The 16,374-nt window shown below is 42.7% G+C and overlaps 1 protein-coding gene across 18 annotated transcripts in view; it reads left to right on the top strand.

Moving 5' to 3' along the window:
* The window catches only part of CACNA1A (calcium voltage-gated channel subunit alpha1 A), a 262,485-nt gene that overhangs the window by 166,441 nt on the left and 79,670 nt on the right, over positions 1-16,374 (top strand). For all 18 annotated transcript variants that reach the window (XR_007243931.1, XR_007243930.1, XR_007243929.1 and 15 more), the window contains 5 exons: positions 3,345-3,441; positions 5,449-5,609; positions 10,310-10,450; positions 11,799-12,000; positions 16,076-16,240. Coding sequence is in view for 15 of the 18 variants with exons in the window: in XM_048489718.1 (XP_048345675.1) it covers positions 3,345-3,441; positions 5,449-5,609; positions 10,310-10,450; positions 11,799-12,000; positions 16,076-16,240 (766 nt within the window). In the remaining 3 variants the exon portion in view is untranslated. The remainder of the gene's footprint in view (positions 1-3,344; positions 3,442-5,448; positions 5,610-10,309; positions 10,451-11,798; positions 12,001-16,075; positions 16,241-16,374) is intronic.

The following is a 16,374-nucleotide window of genomic DNA, read 5'->3' as shown; positions in this document are numbered from 1 at the left end:
AGCCCTAAGTAGAAAGGTAACTTGCCATGGAGAAGGCTAAGTCAGAATACTCTTCCTTGCCATACCCAGCAAGTTTTCAACACAAAGAGCATTCAAATATTCCAGGCCCCTCTTCTGCATTCTGTAGTGGTACAGTCCACAAAGACTTTAACACATGCCTTTTCTGAATAATTAAATTGGCTTCCCATTTCAGAAGTGCCAATGAAACATGTTCTTATTGACACCTGTAACCAGAACACCCTAGTAGACTTTTATGCCAGTGCCTTTGAGGATATATCAACTTTTTCAGCCTCAGAAATGGAATGGTTCTGTTGAGGTTTCTTGATGTCTATGTGATTTTTCATTCTTCAGCAACTCTGTAATAAGCTTCCTGTATTTCTCACATTTGGGTAGCTCTGTGGAATGTATTTGTGGAAAGCTGCTACACTTCCTTATTGGTTTTTACAGTGATGTGAGTTCCTGTAGTTGAAATAGCACTAGGCATTGGCACTTACATGTTACAGCTCCTTCCTTTCCCCACAAGTGGAATAAACCAGTGCAAAATGAAATTTTTAAAATCATTTTTATTTATGTATTTTGTTTGTTAAAAAATATTCTGCCTTTCCAAGATGGTATAAAAATGCTAAACTGTTTGAACAAATAAAACAACATTTAAAATTATAAAATAATTCAATAAAAACCTGCAAACAAACAACACCTGAACCAGGGAGGAGAGCCAGTAACCGTTATTGGCGTTATTGCCGTTATGGCAATCAAAACAAATAAGTCTTCATGTGCTGGTAGAAGACACTGACAGTGACAGAGAGACACATCTCCCTGGGGAGGGAATTCCAAATTTTTGTGCCGTGACTGAGAAAGCCCTTTTTCAGGTTGTCATTCATCTGATCTCAGATTGTGAGGGCAAACAAATCAGGGCCTCCAAAAATGACCAGAGAGAATCGATAGGTTCATATGGGAGACAGTGGTCCTTAGGGTTTGTTGGTTCCCACCCATCCAGGACTTTAAAAGTCAATACTAGCACCTTGAATGGCACCCGGGAGCAAATTGGAAGCCACTGTAAAAGGAACAAGACTGGAGTGGTATGGTCCCTTTGACCCACTCCTGTCAATATTCTGTCCATGGTATTATGTACCAATTGCAGTAAAATTCAGATGTCACCAGGGCATGCACCAGAGTGTGTGATTGTGTGTATAAATGCATAGTCAGAATGAGAGAGCTGATAAATTTGTTTTGAGACTGGGAGATGAGATGATCTAAATGGTGCTGGAGATGTGGGCCAGGCATTGTCGGGTAGCATGCAAGGAAGCACACAATGCAGTTCCAAACAGCATTTTGCCCTTTGTGTCAATGAATGTCAATGGCCTTGGAAGGATGTTACTCTTAGGATTACATTCACTCTTGCAAATGCACTAGCTCATCTCATCTGCTGTTAAGGGTACCCTCAGAGGCAGAGCGAGAGGGAACTGCGCCCAGGGCACACATGAGCCCTGCGCCCCTCCACGCCCCATTCGCCCATGCCCTGGAATGCCCCTGCCACACCCCCGGAATGCCCTCTGCATGCCCCCGCAGGGGCACACTCCCGGTGCATCCCCCCCCCTTCCGCTTCCCCTTGGTGCTACACCACTGGGTACTCTACCCAGTTATACCTCTACAGTCTGTGGACGTCATTGGCCAAGTTAGTTCTCCCTACTCTCTTGTTCAACTATAAAATGCAGGTTCTGTTTAAACCATTTGAGTGAGGTGCTAATGAAGTGCTTGGAATTCTTTCTTTTGTATTGTCGAAGGCTTTCATGGCTCTGTGCTACAGTGTAACAGACTTCTCTCTGTGGTACACCTCTGAAGATGCCAGCCACAGATGAAGGCGAAACATTAGGAACAAGATCTACCAGACCATGGCCACACAGCCCAGAAAACCCACAACAACCAGTCTTTATCTTTTGTTTCCTATTCTGTATTCTGAGATATCTACAGATCTGAGGTTCTTTTCATATAGCAAATGTATAGCAGGTTGCAGTCGGGATAAAGTAACCCATTTTCTGGTTTTCGCATTCACATGCATCCGTGCAGGCTGCAATTGGAGCCCACGGAAACAATCCGGGTTGCTGTCCCGCTTTTGCATCACTTTTTTAATTTACTTCCCATCGATGCGTAGCTACACAAATGAGCCCCCACAGCCATGCTAACGTCTCATGATACGACCATCTGCACCTGCGTGGCTACACAGATGTAAGCCACGAAATTGTTTTCTAAAGGAAAACGGAGGCGAATAAAGCGCCTCCTGCCCGGCCATTCGCTCGGAAGCAGCTGCAACCCGGGATTTTTCAAGACTCACGAGTAGCACAATTCTTTTAAAAAACGGTTTGGGGAAAATAACTTGGGGCAGACTCGTTTTAGGGGCGCGATCCATGCGAAGTTCCCCTCAAAACAGGAGTTTTTTTTTACTGTCCTAAACCCATGTTTATTGGCCTGTGTGGAATGAGCCATAGTTCGGTAAATGCTGTTGGCTGCACAAAAGCTGCTTGTGAAAAGTTTACATGGAAAAATTATAGTAAATCTGGAATTGTAGCCTACATCCCAGGGAGGGATGTAGTAAGGGCTGGGGACAGAAAGAAATAAGAGCTGATTTCAGAACTTCGTACAAATGCTTTGGCTCTACACATCAGTTGATATGAGTAAGTGCCCAGAGTACATCATGTTACTCTTTACACCGTGATACAACTGCACGTGGCGCCCCCTTTCATGTCTCTGGAGGACTTAGAAAGAATGGGAAATAAACAAATTAGTGAAGCTGTATCCAGCAGCACTCAAGACAGTAATCCTCTTAGAAAGCATCACAGCCAGACCAGCCCTTTTTCTCATATGAGGAATATATGCTACAAGACAAAATGTGGTGTTTTCTGGGGCCTTAAGAAATCCCCCGCAGGCTGTTTTTGATGCCATTAGATTAAGGCATTTCTCAAACAGATGAAAGCTGACTGGGAGAACAGGCCGATAATGAAAGAGCTTTCTAATAGATTCAGTAGTGGATGGAAGAAGCCTTTAAAGAGGAGATTTTGAAAAGGGGAGAGTTAAAAGAATGGATTGCGACCCGAAACAGTGGCCAGAACAAACAAGGCGAAATAGCTTCTGGGATGACATCCTGGTTCAGAAAAAAGTTAGGCTTAGCATGTATAACGTGGAGCCCCTTTTAAGGAATGTGGATGACAAAAAGGGTAAAGTTCTCAGTGGCATCCTGGAATGCAGTGCCTGTAAATGGTTGCCATATCCTGGACCAGTGCAAAGATGCAGGCCTCACTGTTTTTCCCTGCTCTTCTGTCCCCACCCATATCTCTACATCTCTACAGAGGCAGCAAAGGGAAAGACATCAACACCATTAAATCCTTGCGTGTCCTTCGTGTCCTCAGACCCCTCAAAACTATCAAGCGATTGCCAAAGCTCAAGGTGAGTCCATGGTGGTTCTGGGAGAAATTAAAAGAGGGCCTGGGGTGGTTTGAGTGGGTAAATAAAGTAGCAGTAGTTCGAAAAAGAATGCAACTTGGATATTACTACAATGGATAGAAGATTCAGATGGATATGGAATTGGTGCTATAGATGAAGGATTCTCTGGTATGCGTTGTCATTTAATTGGGGATAAAGTTGCATATGTTCCAACTAACCTTATTTACCAGAAAATGTATCTTTGGTAAGTTACCATCCTTATTTTGTCTTTTGAGGGATGTTGGGATGTTTATTGATGTGAACATATCTTCAGATGTTGCCCCCCCCACCTCCTTGTATCTCTACAAAAGGAAACTTTGAGTGAAGAGGGGCACGTGCCCTTTAACTCTAATAGACATGTATGTAAGTGACCACAAGCCATAACATTCCAGAGCACAATTTACCTATCATCCCACAATCTCATGACTGCCTAACTAGATGGTAACATTCCTTATTTTCTTTAACAAGAAAATGTAAGGGGAGGTTGCCAGTGGTCAAATTAGATTTGACTTTGAGAACTCCATGAAGACATGTGACTGGAATTTTGAAGAACTAGCAGTTGCCATGGGATGGCTGCATGAATTAGGGCTGCTGTGTGGGGTGAGAGGAATTTTAACTCAGCATTATTTTCTGGACCTCAATTTTCCATTCTCCTGATGAATTATTGTTTGTCCTGAGCCCAGAAGTAATACAGGAACTGTGTGGATACCTGAAAGTTTCCCACTTCCCATGACAAACAGCATCTTGAGGCAGGGGCATGACAGGGAGGGACTGAGTTGGAGAAATGGTACATCACAGTCCCAATTTGAATTTGAATCACAGCCACACAAAAGGTTGCTGTTTACTATTTTGATATGCACAAGATATCCATTCACATATCCCTCAGCATCATATCTGGTTTGACTCTGACAAAACTTCAGAAGCCAATGAAAGATAGGCTGTGACTTAGTAAGCTAGAAGAGAAGTGCATTCTGTTGTGTGAGATTGGGATGCATTCAATTGCGTGAGATTGGGGTTTGTTTAAAGTGTTTATGAATGTACATATTGTAAATGATGACTATTGTAAGAATGTCACAAACACAGCTGACCCTATTTTCAATTGTGACATATTAGACAGTAAGAAATGCCACCTTTTTCTATTAGGAATAATATAGCTTTTCTCTTCACCACACTTCATGCCTGGATGAGCTGTACCTATTGCTTTTCCCCCAACTTACAGCACACAAACTCTGACAGGTGAAAAGGTGGTAACTAGAGGGAAGCAAGTTATTCTGTTCCATGACATTCACTGATGTGCATATTTATATATCTAATAGTTATGGGTGGACTGATCTGCGGATATCTGAATCTGTGTATCAGGGCCACATGGACACAAAACAGATTTTTTTCTGCAAACCTGATGGAACCCCCCTCCCCCAGTTTGCAGAAAAATCTGAAAACTTTAAAAAATACATTGGAGGGGTTAAATTCCCCAAATCCCTTCAAAATTCTGCTGCTTCCTGTTTCAGGGAACAGCAGTGAGCCTCAGGAGAGATCAGGAGCTGCATCGGTTGGGGAGGAAGCCTCAGTAGGCCCAGCAGCATCAATGGTGGTTGGGGTGGCCAAGACTTGTGCCAGCCTATCTGTAGCAGGGGTAGAGGGGAGAAATTGCCCCTCACGAGCATTGCAGGTTTCTGCTTGTTAAAAATAACCATCCCTTTAAAAATTAAGAGTGACTAGAACAGGAGTAGGGAACCTGCGGCTCTCCAGATGTTCAGGAACTGCAATTCCCATCAGCCTCTGTCAGCATGGCCAATTGGCCATGCTGGTAGGGGCTGATGGGAATTGTAGTTCCTGAACATCTGGAGAGCCGCAGGTTCCCTACCCCTGGACTAGAAGATAAGTTGGGGCTAAGCTGATAGTTTGAAAGGAAGGAAATACTTCTGTGCTTAGCTATCAACCCTTACCAAAGCCCTCTGGTTTTTTTTCCAGGCTGTCTTTGATTGCGTGGTGAACTCGCTCAAAAATGTCTTCAACATCCTCATTGTCTACATGCTCTTCATGTTCATCTTTGCTGTGGTGGCCGTCCAGCTCTTCAAGGGCAAGTTCTTCTTCTGCACTGATGAGTCCAAGGAATTTGAAAAGGATTGCAAGTATGTAGATTCCATCCATCTGCCTCTGTTATTCATCTGGGTATGAGAGGATGAAGATCCCCACCCCAGATCTAATCTGTGCATGTTTTCACAGTTCCATGTGATTTGTGTATTCTTCTGTCTTCCTGCACATTTTGTTCCCACTTCAGAATGAACTGCATCATGGATGCAAAAGGAGTTTCAGCCTTTCCAGATGCCCTGTTTCTGTGAACATAGAGTGCCTGGGAAGGAGCTGTTTGATCTGTTGCAGACCACATATCCATGTGCTCTTCCACAACAGGCAAATAGTTCCTTCCCCAGGCCACTTCTGTTCAGGTTATCAATGCAGGAAGGAGGTCTGAAACTCTTCTGTACTTGTCCTATGGCCCAACCTAGAGCAGGAACAAACAGTGAGCATGGGAAGAAGGATAGAAGAAGAAGAAGAGTTTGGATTTATATCCCCCCTTTCTCTCCTTCAGGAGACTCAAAGGGGCTTACAATCTCCTCACAACAAACACCCTGTGAGGTAGGTGGGGCTGAGAGAGCTCTGAGAAGCTGTGACTAGCCCAAGGTCACCCAGCTGGTGTGTGTGAGAGTTTACAGGCTAATCTGAATTCTCCAGATAAGCCTCCACAGCTCAGGCGGCAGAGCTGGGAATCAAACCCAGTTCCTCCAGATTAGATACACGAGCTCTTAACCTCCTACGCCACTGCTGCTCCTACGCCACACATCACATATGGTTGTGATCAACTGCACAGGTGGGGTCTGGGGTCCCCATCTTGTGAAATGTATCTCTTTGAAATCAACCCTAATTGAGCCTGGCACAGGATATTCATACTGAGTTATTCCTGTCTTCCTACCATTCCCCATACCCAGACTCTACTTTTGATTGTTGCATACTATTAGCACCACAATAAACTGTTCTCCCTTTCACTCGCTTCAGTATAACTTCAGTATAAAGAGTTCATCCTGCAATTAACCTTGAGCTCCTTCCCTTGTGTAGATATGCTGCAAGGGAATGGGCTACAGGTAGCTGAGAATTCATAGAGATTGCCACACCTATCACTGTGTTGATATAACAATATCCTAGTGCCAGTGTAAAAAAAATCCCCCATTGGTAGGGGAAGGAAGAGGCTGCTGCAGAGATAGGGTCAGGAAAAATGGCTGTCGTGTGGGCTAGAAATATCTAAGGCCGTTTCCGCATGGCGGCGGAAACAGCTGGGTCGGCGCATTTTGCGCCGACCCGAAGACGCTGGGACCGTCCGCATGGACGGTCCCGGGAAGAGGCGGGACGCCAGCGCCGCGGAGCACCGGCGCCCGGCCGACCCAGCGTGTCCCTGGGCCTCCGGCGCGTCGCCGAGGCCTGGGGACACGCCCCCTGGCCCTGCGTGCCTGCTCCAGCGGCGCAGGCCAGGGGGGCGTGTCCCCAGGCCTCGGCGACACGCCGGAGGCCCAGGGACAGGGTAAGTGCCGGGTTGGGGAGGCAGCGTGAAGCCGCTGCCGTTCGCTCGGCAGCGGCTTCACAGCGGCGTATTCCCTAAAAGAGCGCTTCCCAGCGCTCTGGGAATACGCCGGCTTCGGGCCGGCCAGGCGGCGCGAGGGCGGCGCGGCTGCGCTGCAGCTGCGCCCCCTGTGCGAATGGCGGCCTGGAGACGGCGTTTTTACCGTCTCCAGGCCGTCATTTTCTGCCCGTGCGGAAACGGCCTAAGTTTTCCTACCTGTACAACAGTCATCCAGACTTTACTGCAATCTTACTCAAGACTTCAAAGCAAGTCAGGTTTGAGAAAAACTGGGAAACCCCCAGAAGTGCACAAATATACCACGGTGCTATGGCGGGAAAGCCTTCTTTCCAAAAGCATTGAACTCAGAGCAGATTATTTACGTGGAAGTGGCTTAAGTTTAAATATATGCAAGTTTAATGCAGGAGTGACATTTTGTGAGATTTGGAAGGTAAGATGGATCAGGCATTTTGAATTATTTTGTGTTTAGCAGATGTTGGTAGTTTTTTCAGAACTTTATATTTATTTCAGGTATAAGTACACCCTCTTTCATTTTCCAACCTATGTGCCAAAACACTTGCGCTAAAATACAACCTTTAAAATCTTATTTCTGTTTTCTAAATCATGTGGACTCACTGTTTGAAGGAACCCTTTTACTGATGAAATGACTAGCAGAGGCTTAATATTTTCTGTTTTGCTAGCCTTCAGTTTCTAAGATAGAATGCAAATATTTCATGAAGCAATTAAAATAACTCAAACGTATCACTCAGAATTATGTTTAACGTTGTTCTGGAAAAGTTTCTGATATATTTTAAGTGTATCCTTTGTAAGTTTGATTTGAAAGCAGAAATGAGACTGATACGACAGTCTTAAAGAGAGTTACTCCATTCTCAGCCCATTGACTTCAGCAGATTTACGGTCAAACTAGACAATGCTATCACCATTTTAAAGTGATTTTCAAAGTGCTTTGAGAGTCTAACAGAGCCCTTCGGGGATGGGGCGGTATAGAAATCTAATAAAATAATAATAATAATAACACAGATTAGGCCCACAGCACAGAGCTCTCCCCCCCCCCCCCCCCCCCCCCACAGCTATGTTAGCACCTCAGAGACTCCTTAGCCTGCTGCGCTGCAGGGCCAATCAGGATCAGTTCCCCTCAGCATTTCAAAATCACTTAAAAGTGACAGTGATATCCTTATAGTGGGGACCAGGATAGCATCACATGTAGTTTGGTCGTTAGATGTGTATGGCTGTACAAAAGATTGCTCTGTGATTATCACAAATTTGATGGCTCGGTTCAAATATTCTTTGCTTTTGTACCAATTTTTGTTTCCTCACAGTTAATTTTTTCCTTCAAAAATGTATGCATCTTCAACGTTATTTTGCACTAGTTGTGCACTAGACAACATACGAAACCAAAAAGGACTCCAAGTAGCCATATCAGTTAATCTGTATTTGGAGATAGAACTTCATTTCTTAGTCTCTTTTATTAAAATCATTGACCAGTTATTTCTTTTTGTTCACCTAAATATTTCTAGCAAACTGTTCAAGCAATTTCTGCAGCTATATTATGGCTATACTAGGAAAGAAACCCCTTAAGAAATTTAACAACTTGTCCAGGCAAAAAAAAATGACTGGATAACCAGCGTAATTGTTCTTGGTAAATAGTCATGGGAGCCTTGGAAAATTGATTGGGACTCTGGCATGGGGAAAATTTCTCCTGACAGTGTTTTCCCAATCTCAAGTGCTTCTCCAGATCTGATATTGGCCCCTTACTGGCAAACATGGCCCATTCTGCCCAGCACAAATAAGATGTTCTGAGGCTGGAAAAAAGGCATCTTGGGGAGGAACTCCACACACCTTTCAGCTCAAGCCATCTTTTTTTGAAGTTGCTAAAATGGGGAGTTTTTCCTGACATCTCCTGCTAGCTGTATGGAGTTCAGGAACTGAGGAGAGATCTTATTTTTCCTGCCCATTTTGACACGGCACTGCTAGGCATGCCAAGGGTTGGCAGGATGGGTGGAGACACTGTTGTCTTAAAAACAGGGTTCCCCCAGCTCACCATGAGTTGGTCTGGTAACAACTGGATTTATTTTATGTTTTGTTGCTACCAATGTCTACTCATCTAAAACTTACTTCTGTATTCCTTAATGTTTCAGGGGTAACTGGATGTTGTAGTAAATGTGTTCATGCATTGTTAAACACCAAGATCTCCATGTATATTGTATTATTCCCCAGGACACCAGGAAATTTTCTGTTATTTTAAATTTGGGACAAAATTGCCTTGTGCCTTTTAAAGAACTCTTGTACCCATATGCTACCCTGGCAGTAGTACCCACCTGTTCTTAGCATGTTCATTCTTTATCATTATTTTGTACTACTGTCATAATAATTGCATCCTCCTGAGGTATGATTATATCAATTAGAAACTGATTGTCTGGATCAAAAGACTATAATTTACCTGCTAACACCCATGCAGTATCACTGAGTCAGTTCCTAATCTGGTTCAAGTCAGAATAAATCTAATTACAAATTGACCCTACTTATATTTCTCATGTTGGAGCTAGGCGGGTCATCCCCACTTAAGTCCAATGAGATATGCACCAGTTTTTAGTACCATGCTCTGGACAGCCTGGTGTCCCTGTGGTTCCTTTTGTCATCAAATATGGGGGAATTAGACAGCCACCCATTTCTTCTTTTCTATTCTCGCTCTTTTATCAATCTGAACAAGAGATGGATCCTTTCATCCTCATCGTCTCCCTAGCTCTCTTTAAATAGCATGTGGCAAGTATGGCCTGTAGTATTCCTTGAGCTCTCACAAGATCTCCTCATCCTATGAGAATTCAGGTGCCATTTTGGTTGCCCTTGCAGCACCTTTTAGTGGAGTGGTAACTGGCTCTTTGTCCACTCCAGATATTATAGAAGGATTTTTCCAAACAACACTCTTCATTCCTAGGTGGCGGGGAGCACATTATATTGTTCCGCCCCTGGCTGGGAAACCAGGGATCACCCCCCAGGCAGTATGATTGCTGGCTCCAATAGAATTAAATTCATAAATGTAATCTTATAAAACAAATAAAAATTACTTATGATCCATTCAAGGACACAGATTGGGCCTTAAGTTATTAGAAGAGAAGTCCCGTGCAAAGCTTCACTACAATCCCCAAAGATCAATGCTTAATCATACTTCTAAATATTTGTTGTGTATTTCCATTTCTTCAGGGGAGAGTACCTAGTCTATGAAAAAAACAATGAGGTAAAAGCTGAGAAACGAGAGTGGAAGAAATATGATTTCCATTATGACAACGTGTTGTGGGCGCTCCTTACCCTTTTCACAGTATCTACAGGAGAAGGCTGGCCACAGTAAGTAATGGAGCTCTATTAGTAAGTTGTGGCATCTGACTGACTGGTGTTTGAGAAGGAATACAGGGTTAGATTAATGCTTAGTCTGCTCCAGCACAGACAGTTTTGATGGACTTATTGCATTCCTGAACAACTTTGGTCAGGGATGCAACATTAAAATACCATCCCACGAAGAGGGAGGAGTATAGGTAATGTTCTTACTATGCTGACAAGAGATTCCTGAAAGTGGTCAATCCATAATTCAGATTAGGATATAGAATGCTTCGATTGGAAGTTTATGATTCAAGTGTGTTGGGTCTTTTTAGTCTCTGTGTCGGAACCTGGGCAAATTTGTTAAGTTAGGAGGGCTGGAAAGGTGGCACCTTTGTTAAAGCTTTTGGGAAGCCCATCCCAATCTTTCCAGTGCTCTAGTAACTCTGTGGGGCCGCAAGGTGAGTTTTGTTCCTTATAGGCAAAATAACAGTTGTACCTGAATGATAGAAATAGTTGCTTTTGTGATACTTAACTATATTATTAGGTTTTTATGTACTTTTCTCTAGTGCCAAATAGCAGAGGTTGTTTCCACCAGGGAAGCAGAATAGTTAGACTGTGCCTCAGTTTTAGGTGGAACAGTGGTCATATGGAGAACCATGCAGGAAAATGATCCAGAGTACATAAGAGCATTGTTCCTTTCCTTGTGCCCCCCATGCAAAAGAAAAAGTAGGGCTACTTTATACCCATCTCTCTCTTTCCCTTCCCCCTCCCCTCTCTGTCTCTCTGCCACTTGCACTTCATACTGCTAGCTGCCACTTATGCTGGTGATTAAGAATTTTGGGCTGAGGCTGTCTGACATTCTTGTCACTCAGAGATCAAGATGATGATGATGATGATGATGATGATGATGATGATGATGATGATGATGATGATGATGATGATGATGATGATGATGATGATGATTAGTTTGTTTGTATGTATTTATTTATATTTCATAGAGCACCTCATCCCTAAAGGGCTCTAGTCTCTGAATGATAAGAATCTCAAAACTTAGTCTTTGAATGATAAGAATCTCTGAAATTAGTCTCTGAATGATAAGAATCTCAAAACTTAGAAGGAATAATATTTCCAGATTTGGATGACAAGCCGAATCTGGTTTACAAATAGCCCTTGGATAGTAGGTATCCAGAAACACCTTTGTAGAGCGTGCTGTCACCAGTTTTCTCACATTTGAGCATTTCAAACCTATCTCAGACACCTCAGGTGCCAGTCTTGTTATATGTAGGATAGTGAGCATGACGGGCCATTCATGTGGCTCTTTCTGTTTTCCTTGTGTTTCCTATCTCCATCTCTCCTTGTTTTGTCCTTTCTGCAGAGTCCTCAAGAACTCAGTGGATGCTACATATGAGAATCAGGGCCCAAGCCCTGGTTATCGCATGGAGATGTCCATCTTCTATGTGGTCTACTTTGTGGTCTTCCCATTTTTCTTTGTCAACATTTTTGTGGCCTTAATCATCATCACCTTCCAGGAGCAGGGGGACAAGATGATGGAAGAGTACAGCCTGGAGAAGAATGAGGTGTGGCACATGTTGGGATGGGCAAAGTGCCAGGGGCAGCGTCAAGTGAAAATTTTGTTTTCACAAAGAGTAGTAGGAATTATTTTAAACCCAGAGAGATCCACCTCCATTTCTGCATGAAAGGTTCAAAACTGTGGTTCAGTAGAAGGATATTCTGATGGCTTCAGACAGGGAGAGATGAGGTTTTGTAATACTTTGCATGTTATCTTCACTGAACTGAGGCCATGGGAAACGGGGAATGAGATCCATGTTGAGAGAAGAAAGGATAAAGGAAGTCGGAGGTGGACCCAAGTATGTTGGAGATATAAGAACAGAAGCAGTGGGTAGGCATGCCTATTTAATGTCTGACTTGAAGCTTTCCTCCAGCCAGACGTAGAGGCCAACAACTAACTCAGGAGACGAATCCTATTCCCAAGTTGCAAAATACAAGACAGGAATGGGAAATGGGCATAGTTTGGAGATTAAAAGACAAATAGGAGAAAAGTTGAGTCGCTTCTGAAGAAGCAATGGGGAAAAAGGATGAACTGGTGGGTAATTTTCAGTTCTTTTTCTTCCTTCTGAGTCGTGGTACAGACCAGAATGGGAAGATCTGTCTGGTGGAATGTGAGATATTTTATACACATGCACGCACACAAACATTCTAATAGGTTGAGTATGTGGGTTTTGGTAATTAATTTTTTTTGAGGAAAAAGCCAACCAGAAATAACTGCAAAGGCAAATCTGTAGAAAGTAATATTCAGAAGCCAAAGCATTCTGTCATCAGAAGACGTTCCATAAAATGAACAAAAATATTAGAATAATAAAAATGCACAATATTAACTGTATATATATATAATATACATACTGAGAAGTGCCCTGATCTTGCCTCTTATCGGATCTCAGAAGCTAAATGGGCCAACTCTGGCAAGTATTTAGATGGGAGACTTCCAAGGAATAGCAGTGTTATGACAGGGAGGCAGGCAATGGCAAACCACCTCCAAATGTCTCTTGCCTTGAAAACTCCACCAGGGGTCATCCGAAGTTAGGTGTGACTTGACAGCATAAATAAACAAATGAATAATAGCAGTACCCAATATATCGAAAGCTTCTGGAACATATATTCATCAATAAAATGAAATATCAGGTTTATCTGCATGTCAGAGAAGACCATGCTTTTAAGCTCAGCCATCATCCATAACCCTTGGTTATTTCCTTGCACCGTAATATTTTGATTTTGATGTGTCTCCTGAATTTGGCAGTATTATCTGCTATTGCAACCTGTAAAATTGAGTTAATCTTCTGCGTAGATCTCTTCTGTGGAAAAAGCCACAGTGTACCTTGTCTATCTGCTCTTGGTGAAAACAGTTGTGTGTTCTCAAAGTAAAGGCAGATGATTATTCCTGCTAAGAATTCCATGGAAAGCAAATCTCACTGAATCTGTTTGAGAGAGAATAGGAATTACCCTCTGAGACGAGAATTTACCAGTTGTACTCAAATAATCCTAGAAACCTCATAAGCACAAACTATATTATTTAATTGTATTTAATATCACAGCTGCCAGTTTTTTAGCTGATTGTTAGCCTGTCATCACAATTCGAGGCCCACGCAGAAGCCTAGGATGTTGTAATGTATCGACGTAGTATTTTTGCAAGTCCCAGCAGGGCTGCCTTTTGAATCTGATGGATGTTGATTTTGTCGATTTGAAGGTGTTTCAAGTACAGTGCTAGTGTTTTTGGAATGGTGCCCAGGGTGCCAATTACTACTGGGATGACCTCAGCTGGTTTATGCCGTAGTCACTGAACTGATCTTCAAATAATGATATTTAGTGATTTTCTCATTTCTTTTTCATTGACCCTGCTGTCACCAGGTATTGCTATGTTGATGATGGCCACTTTCTTGTCGATGATGGCCACTTTCTTGTCCTCGATCACCGCAATGTCCGGTGTGTTATCCGCCAACACTTTGTCCTTTTAGATTCAAAAGCCCAACAAGACCTTGGCCTTCTTGTTTTCCAAGACTTTCTCTGGACGATGTTCCTACCAGTTTTTAGCCATCCTGATGTTGTAATTCTTCTATAAATTCCAATAGATCATCTGTTTGTGCTCAATCTGGGCGATCTTTTTGCAGCAGATGAGTACATGGGCTACAGTTGCATGGGATTCCTTGCATAAGCTAGACTTTGCATCATCTGAGGATTTTTTAAATTCTGGCTTTGATCATATTTGTCATAATTGCCTTCTCTTGAGTGGTTAAAATCAGTTATTCAGTTTCCTTTTTCAGAGTTCCAGTTGTTAACCATAGCCAGATCTTTTCATTGTCCACATTGTCCTTGATCTTCTCCAGAAAGTAGCTATGCAATGCTTTTTTTGGTCCCAGCTTTCAATCCTTGTTTTAATCACATTTCTTCTATACTCCTATTAGGTTCGCTGGGCTTTCAGTAAATTTCTGTTCTTCAGTCAATGCCTGTTCTTGATTTTCATTCACATAAATGGCCAGTGCATGTTTCATCTCCTCCAATGTTCGTTTTACTTCCAGTAACCCCCTATCACCAGATCTCCAGGGCAGTCTGTTGGTATCAGTACATGTGTGTGAAGCATAGTGCATTGTCATAAGCTTCTGAGTTTTTCTGTCCAATGCATCTAATCAGCCTGTGTCCAGTGTATGATTCTGGTGTTGTACCAGATGATGGGTATGGCCCAGGGGTTGATGGCCTTTATTTTATTCCTGCCATTTAATTTGAACTTCAAAAGTTTCCTGACCCTCTGGGTGTATTCTCCACTGACCACAGTCTTCACTTGCCTGTTCTTGATGTTATCTAGCGGCAAAATGCCCAGGTACTTAGAGGCTTTCTTTTGGTTGCACTTGATTAGTTGGCCACCAGTGACCTTGCCCCTCTTTACCGCCACAGTGGCACACTTTCCAGGCCAAACTCCATTGAAATGTCTGTGTTGAATATTTGGACTGTATTCACTAATGACCAGATTTCTGTGTCTGATTTCCCATAGAGCTTCAGATCATCCATGTACAGCAAATGGGAGATTTTTTTCCTGAGTCTTTGGCTGTTTGATATCCTAACTTTGTTTTCTTTAAAATCACTGTTAGTGGGATCATAGCAGTAAAGCGATAGTGATCATAAACAGTAAAGCGATAGTGAATCACCTTGGAAAATTCTTTGCTTGATCTTGACTGCTCCATTGTTTTCATTTGCGACTGTCAGTTCAGTTCTCAATGTTGTTTTCTTCCTCTTCTTCTTGTTCTTCTTCTTCTTATTATTATTATTATCAGTAGTAGTAGTAGTAGTAGTAGTAGTAGTAGTAGTAGTAGTAGTAGTAGTAGTAGTAGTAGTAGTAGTAGTAGTAGTAGTAGTAATATCATCATTATCATTGTCATCTGATTTCAGTGAGTCTGTTTCTTAAGAATGTCTTCCCACATCCACTTTTGGAAACTTAAGCACACATACTAAATTCTTAATGCCAACTTCCTTCAGAAGGCTTGTGTATAACAAATTCTGAAAGGAAGTCCAAAGAACACTATTTTCTGAGATGTAACCTCATGTGTTTTCCCTCTCATGTTACATATGCAGGCATCTTAAGACTGCGGTGTGGACAACTTGGAGCCAAAATTAATATTTAAAGCAAACTTCCATTGTCTTATAGCAATATGTTGTACCAGTTAGGAATCTGCTGCAGGAATATCTGATTTATCAGATTAAAAGTTTCGCTTTGCTGAAATGTTTGTTCTGAACAGCATTAAAGTTGCTGGTAACAATGTCCCCGTGGATAATGTATGCTTGCAGAGATGCAAACCCTACTATGCACACTGAAGTATTTCTGATCCTTATACCAGAATAAAGGTGGTAGTCTTTAAGGTGCCACAAGACAGATTTATTGTTTTTACTTCTAAATTAAGAAGAGTTGGGTGTTTGTTTGGTCAGTGAAAACAAGTACTAGAGGGCGAGAGAAAATGTTGTGCAACAAGCAGCCTCTAAAGAGATTTGTTTGGAGTCAGAGACTCCAAGGTAGGAAAGAGCCCACACTTGTTTTTTCTCCTTAAAAGTCCCTGCCGCCTTCACTGATAAGTTGTCCTTTCTTAACAGCGAGCCTGCATTGACTTTGCCATCAGCGCCAAGCCACTTACCCGGCACATGCCCCAGAACAAGCAGAGCTTTCAGTATCGCATGTGGCAGTTCGTAGTTTCACCACCCTTTGAGTACACCGTTATGGCCATGATTGCCCTCAACACCATCGTCTTAATGATGAAAGTAAGTCGGAGAGAAGGGATTGTGAGTCAGCAATGAATCTGCATGGAGTCCATGGGGTGCACATCCTGTGGGGCTTGCCTGGCCATTTACCATGGGGTCATTCTGGATACTGTAAAGTTGGCTGAGCTATATGG

The sequence above is a fragment of the Sphaerodactylus townsendi genome, linkage group LG03 (genome assembly GCF_021028975.2).
Source record: "Sphaerodactylus townsendi isolate TG3544 linkage group LG03, MPM_Stown_v2.3, whole genome shotgun sequence".
Taxonomy (NCBI): Eukaryota; Metazoa; Chordata; class Lepidosauria; order Squamata; family Sphaerodactylidae; genus Sphaerodactylus; species Sphaerodactylus townsendi.
The sequence above is the reverse complement of the archived record's forward strand: the minus strand, read 5'-3'. Positions and strand labels throughout refer to the sequence as shown.